This window comes from Juglans regia, chromosome 14 (genome assembly GCF_001411555.2).
Source record: "Juglans regia cultivar Chandler chromosome 14, Walnut 2.0, whole genome shotgun sequence".
In the NCBI taxonomy this organism is placed as follows: Eukaryota; Viridiplantae; Streptophyta; class Magnoliopsida; order Fagales; family Juglandaceae; genus Juglans; species Juglans regia.
In genome coordinates this window covers 17,342,153-17,353,989 of record NC_049914.1, presented here as the reverse complement: position 1 = coordinate 17,353,989, position 11,837 = coordinate 17,342,153, and the positions used below count along the sequence as shown (strand labels likewise).

General features: G+C 37.0%; 1 protein-coding gene across 1 annotated transcript; it reads left to right on the top strand.

Annotated features, from left to right (window-relative positions):
* Positions 1–244: 244 nt before the first annotated feature.
* LOC109013988 (alpha-L-fucosidase 1) lies at positions 245–5,005 on the top strand. The gene is made up of 3 exons (XM_018996275.2): positions 245–1,185; positions 1,885–2,121; positions 4,127–5,005. Exons 1-3 carry the CDS (start codon positions 638–640, stop codon positions 4,893–4,895), a joined length of 1,554 nt encoding a protein of 517 aa, XP_018851820.2. The 5' UTR covers positions 245–637; the 3' UTR covers positions 4,896–5,005.
* The last annotated feature ends 6,832 nt before the right edge of the window (positions 5,006–11,837 follow it).

Below are 11,837 nucleotides of genomic sequence, written 5' to 3'. Positions count from 1 at the left end.
ATCTTCAGGTTCTGGAAAAGAAATGGTTTTGGGCATGGAGAGTTTCAACTTTTAACTCAACTGGTAGACGAGTTGACCTGACTCAGGTCAGGTCAGTTCTTTGTTTCTTAGCCTGGATATCGGGTTGGGTTGGATTGGGCTCAAATCCAGGTTAGATTACCCCGGTTGCAGGCCTACAACTCATCTCCAAACCATTACTAAGATTATAAGAGAAAAACATGATTGAACTCATTTATAAAAGAGTAAACCGTCCGTCTTCCGTCCGTTAATTCACTTTTGACTTTTGAGTGGACGAGCTAAGCACCGCTGCACCGGTCATCCGATTATCCGTCCGTTACTCATCTCCGGCCCCACCCCTGAATAAAAAAGAATGAAGAAAACTGGGTTTTCGATGGCCGGCTTCGAGTGTTGGTTCAGATTAAGAAGCAGTTGACGCTAAGATATCTGTTTCTTGGTAGTGAGATTGGAGAAAGCATCACCAAAATTAAAATCCAAACTTCCCCGCTCAGTTCCAAAGCTCAGTCCCATATATATCTCTCCCACGTCCAATCCGCCATGAACAAGTAGAAGAAGACCATCACAATCACCATCTGTAGTCCATTTGTGCAAAGCACAAACTGGAAAACCCACAATACCCATGTCCCAATCCCAAATGATCCTTCTAATTCTACTCTTCCTCCTTTCTTCGTTATCTTCATCTTCTTCTTCTTCAAACCCATTTCTCAAACCTCCACCTCTTCCTATTTTGCCCCTCCCTTCTGCTTACCAGCTCCAATGGCAGCTCGGCCACATGGCCCTCTTCCTCCACTTTGGCCCCAACACCTTTACAGACTCCGAGTGGGGCACCGGCCGTGTTGACCCCTACGTCTTCGACCCCTCTAACCTCGATCCATCTCAGTGGGTTCGTGTCGCCAAGGAATCTGGCTTTTCTCGCGTGATCCTCACCGCCAAGCACCACGATGGGTTCTGCCTATGGCCCTCCGAGTACACCGATTACTCTGTGCGCTCTAGCGCCTGGAGAAATGGGACTGGTGATGTTGTCGGGGAACTGGCTAAGGCTGCTATGGACGCAGGCATTGGATTGGGTCTTTATCTTTCGCCGTGGGATCGGCACGAGGTGTGTTATGGGAAGACTTTGGACTATAATGAGTTCTACATGGGGCAGATGACTGAGTTGCTCACAAGGTGATTTACGCTGAATTTTTGAGTCGCAAGTGATTGTATTATTATTTTATTTTTGTTGTGAGCTGTGCTGGTTAGATTTCATTAAGCAGTTACGGAATATTGGTGTTGTTCGGAGTTCTGGATTGATGTTTGATTTGATTGTGTTGTCTTGAACTGGATTTTCAATATTCTACGGAATTTTGGTGTTTTCATTTTCATTTCGAGCAGTTTATGGTTCTTCGTTTCTAGTTATCATCGTTTATGTTATAGGAGAACTCTATTCGTTTCTGTTTTCTAATCACCTACTTCTAGTGACCCGCAAAGAAAGAAGGAAAAATAAGAATTCTGAAATACTTGTTAGCTCGATTGTTAGATTTAAGCATATATTAGACCTTGGAGTTCTGCCCAAGGGATTTTTCTTTGTTTGTCTGTTTGTTTTTTGAGATTCTTTTTCTTTCGAATCTTTTGCTTGCCTTGTGATGTTTAGTTGGGTAGTCTTTTAGCATCACTATTGTTGATGTTTTCAAGTTATTTTTAACTAGTTGTTGAAGCTTGGTTTTTTGTTATTAATGTTTAGGTTTTAGTCTGTTGGCATTGGTTCAACAGGTTTATTCTATTTCATATCCAAAATTTTCAGTAACTTTCCACTGTTTATTTGTATGAGTTTCATGGTCAGAGTTCTGAGGATTAATGCAAAATGATCTTTCAAAATTGGACCAGGTATGGCGACATTAAGGAGGTGTGGTTGGATGGTGCGAAAGGAGAAGGAGAGAAGGACATGGAGTATTTCTTTGATACTTGGTTTAGTCTCATTCATCAGCTCCAGCCTGGGGCTGTAATTTATTCTGATGCTGGTCCTGATACCAGGTGGATTGGGGATGAGGCTGGTGTTGGGGGGTCTACTTGCTGGTCACTTTTCAATCGAAGTGATGCCAAGATTGGTGACACTAATCCTAAGTGAGTTTCACTTTCCTACCCTCATTCCATTAGTAAATTTGATGCTTAAGAGAGTATGGGATTGTGGTTTTCTAGCATCTGAAATGGTCACTTAGAAGCAACTTCTTAAGTCATACAGATTGTTAAAAGTCCTTTGAAGTTTCAGCTTGTTCCAGTCTTCCAGATACCTTATTAGGGTATAACACCATTTCCATTTGATATTAATTGGTTTTCCCTCGTGCACATAATGTGCTGTATATGCACTTGGTACAGAAGGGCTTTTTGACCGGAAATTGTGTTCCCTAAAAAATAATTCTGATTTTCCTACCTGAGTAATAAACATGATATCATACTCAGAACATATGATATTCCGAATAAGGATTTTAGAAGCAGCTTTGAGGCATATCAGGCATACATTTTCACTGTGATATTTGATCCCACTATGATAGTTCATTGCTGGGTTCCTGAAATATTATCTCGAGAATATAACGAAGTTGCCCGATATCAATTCTGAAGTTTTGCCTTTGCAACTTTTCTAAAGAAACTGTGGGTTTTAATGGAAAACCAGCACCCTCTTTATATATTCGAGAGGTTATCAAATTGTTCCCTATGCTGCTTCTCCAAATAATACACCTTTCCTAGATGGTGGTTCTTTTCAAATGATTCATTTTTTCCCCATATGATGAACCTTTTTACAAATAACACAAATCCCTCTTTTTGTTGGCTACTTAAGTGCATGTTTCGGATTGCAGTGGGTAATATAGCTTTTAGCTTAGGGCTTATAGTTATAGAGCTCAAAGTAATAAGCACTACTAGTAAAATGTTATTTACTATTTAGTAACCATATGTCTAAAGCACTTTCAAACATGTTACATTTGTTTGGAAACAAATTAAAAAAATATTTTTTGAAGTAAAAGGTCATTTGATTTTTTGAAATAAAAGGTCATTTGATTTTTTGAAATAAAAGGTCATTTGATTTTTTGAAGATGGAAAATGCTATCTATACTTAGGAAACCATACGTGCTGATGTGTCAGATACTGAAAATGATAAAAATTTTAAATTCGAAATTTGAAATTCAAATTAAAATAGAAAATACTAATAAAATTGGATTGTCACTCAATAAGATAAGACAAGGACAAAGTTGTAATTATTTGAAAGTATACAGGTATTTTCGCCTATTGATAGTATTTTAAAAGTATAACTATGTTCTGCAAAATCCAAAAAAGTACATTTGAGGACGCAAAGTTGAGAGTTTTGCTCGTCCAGTCACATTATGTTTGCCCCCATTATATGTAAATAGAAGAAAATTAAATAATACATATAATTAAGTTAAATTATTAAATGAAGTATAATATATCTAATTAACTTGGTAATTTTCAATTAAGTTTGTAGTGTTTTAGTTTTCTCAAGCACATTTTTTGGTTTTGCCAACGTATGCTTTTCAGTTTTGTAACCAATGAATTCGTAACAGGTTATTGAATTTAGATGAATTTAAAGAGCCTAAAAGTTATTAACTTGACAGCAAGGTTACTTTGGCACACTATATATAGTGCTCTGGTTCCCTCTCTCTACTTGAGGAAAGTTAGTAAGATTTCACATCACTGACATAGGAACAAAGAAGAATAAGGAAGAGGAGAATAAGGTGCTCAATCACATTTTGGAGAACAAGGTGCTAATATTGACACTATTTTGAAGATTTCTTTTTTATTATATAATGGCTTGAGTACCAATATATTTAGTAATTGCGGCCCTTCTATTATGATTGCTTTCTTTTTATAGCAATTTATGATTGCTTCGAGCATGTATTTTTTATATCTCGAATGTTCATAAAGAGCTAATTGATGCATGAAACATGTGCTTTCTACTAACACCATGGGGATGTACTGATGTAAAACTTTCTTGAAATTTTCTGGAAGTCTGAGAGAAGTTTTAAAGATGGGTTTTCTTTTGATTTATTATTATTATTATTATGGAAATTGAGAGAAGATGATTTGAAAGGACAATATATATATATATATCTAACAGATACTCTATGGAAGGAGATCCACTTGGTCATGAGTGGGTACCTGCTGAGTGTGATGTCTCGATTAGGCCTGGTTGGTTTTGGCATGCATCAGAAGTTCCCAAATCTGCGAGAACTCTTCTTGACATATACTACAAGTCAGTTGGCAGAAACTGTCTCTTGTTGCTAAATGTGCCCCCAAACTCCTCGGGTCTTATATCAGCTGAAGACATACAGGTGCTTCAAGAATTCAGCGATCTCCGGAAGTCCATTTTCTCCCATAATCTTGCTTTTAATGCTCTTGTTAATGCTAGCAGTACCCGGGGAGGCAATAGCGATTCTCATTTCAACCCCCAGAACGTCCTCAAAGAAAGTATTTACTCCTATTGGTCCCCTGAGGAGAATCAAACCGATTGGGTCTTATACTTAAACCTTCAAGAATTAGTTTCTTTCAATGTTCTGCAAGTTCAAGAACCAATTCACATGGGACAGCGGATTATCAAATTTCACCTTGACATCTTGACAGAAGATGGGCAGTGGAAGAAAGTGATCAATGGCACTACAGTTGGATATCAGAGGCTGTTGCAGTTCCCGTCCGCAAAATCTCAGTATTTGAGGTTTGTTATCGATAGGTCTCGGGCAGATCCACTTATTTCATATTTTGGAATTTTTATGGATGAATATTCCATTGTGAATAAGATATCCAATACAAGCTCAGAAGCACATCTCAATGGCAGTCAAGTTATTCAGCAAATCACATACAACCATTCTCATATTGTCATCCCTATATAATTGTAAAATTTCATTGTATCCTTGTATTTGTGATTGTCCAAACATTGTAATACATTCTTAGAAGATTCCTTATATGCAAAATTACACCTAAATTCTTTTTGGTTGCTAAACATTCCTTGAGGGTTATGTTTGAGTATCTCAATCAGGAACTTTATCCTGCAAAGAGTCACATACAGCAGAAACAATTGTCGATGCTTTTGCAAAAAGATTAACTTCGCATCGGCAGCAAAGAGGGACTTTTGAAGAGCAGAAATATTCGAAGATGAGGCAAGCAAATGATGAGGAATCTTTGTCAATGACACAATGGTTTTGCAACTTAGACTCCTTAAGCCTCTCGCATTCTTCTGCCAAGCTTTCTTGGCCATCTCAGCTTGTTGCCATATCAACACAATGACATCTCTCGTTTGTTTTGGGAAAACTTTTCATCTCATTTCATCTAATCATTACAACTTTTCCAACTTCCAATACAAAATAAAATAAACAATTCAACTTTTTCAAATCCCAAAACAAAAATAATATTAAAAAATATACTCTAACAATATTTTATTCAACTTTTTAACTTTAATCTCATCTCATCTCATTTCATCTCCGAAAACAAACGAGCCTAAACCTCTAGTTGAGTCCCCCTATACAACCGCACTCAGCACCCCAATAGTAGATAAACAGAATTCTGATGCTGTTACCGCGAACTCTGAACCATGAAAACGCTAGCAGCCAGACCAACTGTATTTAATTCCAGCACGAGTGGCTCTAGCATGGAGCTTTCCATGACCTCTCTATTCTAAAAGTGTTCATCTGGACTGGATAAACCGGTCCACCGAATATCCAGATGCATGCAGGCGGCTATCCATTCCTGATTAAAACAGGATGGATAATCGGATCCGTTGTCCTGATATATACGAGGCAATATGGGATAGCTGTTATATGCTAACCTTTTTTTTTTAGAGAATTGCTACAGCCACAAAAAAAAAATTCACAAAAGTAAACTTATAAACTGACATGACTTTATGTGATATGTTAGATTTACTTTACAATAAAAGTAATTTTACAATTTGACGTACCACATCAACCCACATCAATTTGCAAGTTTATTTTTCTAGAATTTCTTTATGGCTAATTTTTTTTTTTTTTTTTTTTAAAGTTTCTTTGTTAAAGTGGTGTCCATTTCGCTATCATCATACCGTCGCCTGTCTTCCCTTCCCCTCATTTTGACAGAAAGAAGCTCAAACCCTAATCTCCACTCCTCCCTCTCCTTTCTTGAGCCACAGCCCAGAACTGCCTTTCACCGTCATAGTTGTCTCCAAAATATTCCAAATCTCTCCTGTCGATATGTTTTGCAGCTGAAAATTGTTACAACCACAAAATAATTCCACAAAAATAAACCTAAAGATTGACATGACTGATACATTAACGTATCATATCAATTCACATCAATTTTGAGGTTATTTTCGTAAGATGTCATTTGACTAAAGGAGCTCATTTCTTGGTTTTCTTCTCTTAGGCGAGGGAGATTGCTGCTTATCAATAGGTAAATTGTCTAAACCTGCTTGAGCTCATTTATAAACATTAGGCTCGGTTTGCCTGTGATTTTTATTTTTATTTTAATAAAATCCAACATAAATATGTTTGTTTGAGTTTTATTTTTTGGTTCTTTGAGAATACGAGTGGAAGGATTATTTTTCTGTTTTTTTGTTTTTATGTTTGAATTATTTCCCCACCAATATTCTGGAAGCCTTATTTAAATCAAATAATTGCTGAGAAGAAAAAAAAAACAAAAAACAGAGATATTGGATCCTACATTTTGAGTCAGTCCCCTCTAGCCATGGTAGGTAATTTCAGAAAGTCGATGGTCCACAGAAAGTTCATTCACTCAACCATCCACGTATCTTCCTTATAATTGATCCAAACGACTCCTATGATTTCGTACATGTTATAACGTATAGGATCGGTGAAAGCCTATTGATTCCATTGGTACTAAAGCCCAATTGAATTATTACTCGAGACTATTAAGTGTCATTATAAAAATGAAAATGAAATTTCGTACGTTACACCACATACAATGTTCTCGTCAAGCATATTCCATTAGAATGAAAAAAACTTTGAAAAGAATCAAACAACATTGACGTTAATGGTGAGAAAAACAAGGAAAATCTTGGGTAACTGACCTCCAAAATCAAGAGAGAATAATAGAAAATTTCATGAATGTTAAAGGTACAAGACTATCTCAAGAAGATAGATTAGTACAAAACCGATAGGAAGAGACAAGTATTCCTAGGAGTTGGGCGAGAAGCGGTATTCGTCAGATTTGGGTGATGAACGATTTATTTCTCGTTGGGCAAGAAAAAAGTGGCGATATCAGTATTTTACCCATAATTTTGGCTACAGATGTAAGAATCGTGTATATGATCTCAATTTAGAAAGCTTTATTTGGCGCACACATCATGGTTATCAGCTTAATAGATCCCTTGTCAACCCCAAAATTAGTCATTTTTCCTTTCAAATCGTCACTTTTAGTTAATTTTTTCATTTTTGGTTATTTTTCTTTTATGATAATATTTATTTTTAGTAAGGATTTTTATTCTGGATTCTTAGACTAGATTTTAATTCTAGTTATCTTATTATGTATTTTACTGTTTGGCCTTAATTACAATTTTGTCTTTTCCGTTAGCTATTTAAGCCCAGCTTGTGCGCTTTAGAAGGGAGTTGGATTTATATATATATATATAATAAAACCATAATTTAAGAGCTTATATCAGAGTTTCTCTCTAATTGCGATTTTCTCAATCTCAATCTCTAGCTTCTGTTGTTTAACTAGCCGTTAGAATAATCACCTATCCTGTCCTGGCGTCAGTGGGCCTTACACTAAATCAATCCACGGTCCCATACAAACTAAGCCTATTCAAATGAGAATGGTCTATAGTATTGTATAGGGTGTGTTACAATCCCCTCCCCGTTAAAAAGACCATTTGTCCTCATGGTCTAGAGTCCACCTGAATGGTAAATTGCTTTGGCCTTAAACCCTTTAGAGCATTGGTATGTACTAATCACATATCAAACCATCCCGCTATCCTTGCTTGCTGGTGCACCACTCATTTGTTATAATCACAAATCAGCATTTAGCATTGAAATGCATGAAGTCATCTCTACAATAACAAATCAGTGTTTAGCATGGTTACCCCTTGATTAAGCAGTAGGAAGCCTTGACTATTGCAAAGACTAAGAGCAACCTAAAGAAGAAACTAAGACATGGCCAACATTTTCCTCAAGCAAAAGGGCAATGGGTTAGTGCTAATTCAGTAGACATCCATACTCTTTATCTTGCCGACACTCCCTTGCTAATGAAAAAATTCCTTTCATGGTTGGAGAATGAAACTTTTGAATTGATAATGCAGCTGCAATACTCCTGCAGACTATCAGTAAAATATGAGTCCTCCTGCAACCAAACCTTCAAAAGCTTCTCAGTGTGGCCTATTACTTCAATACTCCAAGAATTTAAAAATTCTTTTGGGAACTTCAGCAAAGAACTTAAGTACACGATCCAAACAGCTACTCTTATAAACCTAACTCCTTTCTGGCATATCCTCAAACAGGTTACATGAATTTTCCATATTCTCAGAATCAACAAATTTATGAAGAAACCGTGAACCATACAAACGAATTGGTTCATTTGAAATTAAACAAAAATCTTCAATTGTCTAAATCAGAATTTCAACCGAGCCATACCTGTCTGGCTCAATATACTTGGGAACGTTTCATAATAATGGAGGCTTTTTATCATCAGGTTGTGCGCACCATTAGTTAGCCATGTCTTGGTTTTAATGTCTCGAGATTGAGAACCCTCTTGCAAAAAATATAAAAATAAAATAAAATAAAATTCCGACCCGATTATTTCATCTATTTTTTATTTATTTATTTATTTTTTCAATGACAGAGAACTAATATGTACTAATTTCTGAAAATTTGTATTTCCAATTTCTATGACCCTAGAGTTTAGTATCTTAGTGCTTGCATTTTTAACACACCAATTCTATACTTCTGGCCGGTTTCTTTCCAAGATTTCCTGACGCTTCTTTGTGTCTGTACTCATCTAATATTTGACATTTAGCCACAGTATTATAGGATATTTGACTCATATCTTTAATAATGTGGTTGTTCATACAGTGTTGAGTAACATGTACGAAATTTCAGATTTATGGAAGAGTTTGGAAACAAAGTATAAAATCGAAGAATTAGGTATTGAAAACTCTTTAACCCTTGAACCCGGAAGCTCTCTCTCGAACCCGTCTCTCTCAAAACTCCCGTTTATAGTTCGGACTCGAGGGGGTGGGAGCTTCGGCTTCTTCCCCCTCCCTCCCTCTCTCTCCACCCTCCGTACCCTCTGTGTAGTGCTTCATTTTGTGTTTGTTGTATTTTGCAGGCTAAATAAGGGAGAATCGCAGATGTAGATCCTCCGGCAACCATAGATCAGCACGCGCCTCTCCATGGCATTGCCCAGCCGTCGATCTTCAAGACTACCCAAAGCGGCGAGTTGCTCGAACGTGTGGCCAAAATTTATCGTAGACGTTAGGCAAGTGGCTTTCTCGCGCCGCCGGGAGGCCCTCTGCCGTCGTCAAGCGCGGCGCCACTTGGTTCTGTGAGTCTGGATCCTCCAAGATCGATCAACGGTCTTCTCCCAGGGTGGCGTGTGTACTGCACAGGCCACCGTAGCCGCTTGGAGCATTGTCATTTTCCGTTGTTAGTGTGGTTTTTCCATTGTATTTTATTTCGTGTTCTATTTTTTTATTGATAAATAAAAATCCAAAAAATTTTTGTCCCTTCAGACCTTGGTCCGAACGTTGTGATCTCCTCTCTCCGTTTAGGCGGTGTATGGGGTTTGGTGCACCCTACTCTGCGTAGTCGGGATATGGGTTTTGTCACCTGGTTACTATTACTCTGTAGGGGACAAAGATGTGCACGACGAATCCCTTAGACTTAGGTCTTTAGAGATCTATCGTCTGAACTAGACCATGTCAGCCATGAAAGTGTGCTGTGAAGCTATTAACATTTGTAACTGACTTTTTTAAATCATATTTGTATGTTCTGTATTATGAATGAAATGTGATCCTTATTATAAAAAAAAAGAATCAGGTATTGAAATGTCTATTATTTCAAATTTTATAGATTTTAATATAACTAACGATAAGTTGATTTTAACCAAAGTATATGAATTATTGTTTATCGTTAGTGATCTAAAATCAATAGGAACTGTTAATAAATTACCCTCGGCATGGAATGATTACAAGAGGAAGCTTAAGCATGATGGTAGAAAATATTCTCTAGAATCTCTTCAACGTCATTTACGCATTGAAGAAGATTCTAGGAATAGAGACAGAAAATATAATCTTCTTCTGAAATAAAAACAAAGGTTAACGCCATTGCCGTTAACAAAACCAAGCAGAAGAATAAGTTGCAGGCCAAGAATGAGAAAAAGTTCAAGAAAAATGGCCCGAATACCAAATATCAAAACAATAAAGTTTTGTTAGACAATTCACAATGAATCCCCCACGTTCCGTGTCCTTCCCTATATCCCCCTGCCAGTAACTAACTATGCTAATTGAATTCTCACACGTAGAAAGCTAAACAATTATAATAAAAGGGTAAAGTAGTAAAATAGCATATCAAGACAATATTACTTCTTCAATGAAATGCTGCGTTCCATTTCCTCTGGCCATCACTTCTTCAATCTTCTTGGCCCATGTTTCCTTTCTACTCGGCCCCAGCCCATTCCTCCCTTGGTCCAATCTTACAGGCTTCATAACAGAGACCCTAACCCTAGCACCTCATAAAAGCAACCCATCAAATTAGATAAAACCAATGTAGATGCAAAAATGGTGTACATGGATGCATTGTTGCATCATTCCTTACCTTCAATTATGGGTGGTAATATGTGACACGATCTGTTAATCTAACATAAATACGACACGAAATTAGCTAGTTTGAGTTTGATGTTAAAGGGTTCGGGTCAAAACGGATTGACCCGTTAAGATACGATTCATTAATGGGTCAACCCTAATGGTCAAAAATACCCTAACCCTATTTCGTATTTTCCAACTCTCTCTCAAACCCTCATTTTCTCTCAATTCTCAGTTGTCACGACCGCTTCCCACACTTCCTGTGGATTTTAATTTTGGTATTTTTATTGTTTGGATTGTAATTTTGGATTTATGTAGTTAGTTTTACATTCTTTGGAAATATTATGATTTTAACTTTTATGTGAACTTATGTTAATTAGGTCAAATGGATTATTTGGGTCAATTCAACCAATTTACATAAACGAATTGGAACAGGTCATGTCGTGTTAATATATTTTTATTTAATTAATAAATAGTCAAAATGGGTCGTATTCGGGTTGATCCATATCATATAATATACATGATTTGACACGACACGATCACGACATGTTAACAAAATTTGCCACCCCTACCTTCAATCAGTGCTCACTAAATCTTGTAGAGAAATAATCTGACACCCAACCAGCGGAGAGGTGGAAAGAGAGATCAAGAGAGATACCAAGCGAGAAAGACATAGAGATACAGAGGCAGTTGAGAGAGTTCTGACAGCATAGAGCAAGAGAGACAGGAGAGAGAGAGAGAGAGAGAGAGAGAGAGAGACATAACTATTTAATTTAAGTTCGAGCATCGGTAATAACCGATTCAATCTGAAAGTAACTCGGTTATTTCCATTTTCGAGTCGTTTAAAATCGGTCCATATATTTTGGGTCGGGTCGGGCGCGTGATTCTTTTTGAGGATAAATCCAATCGAACACCCCAATGGGTTCTGAACATTTATGAAATTAATCTTGAAAATTGACGGAGAAAAGTGTCCAACATTAACCAACATAATTTCGGAACTTTTTATGCCGCTTTGGTATTGAAAGCTTGAGACTAGAAGCGGTAAAAAAAG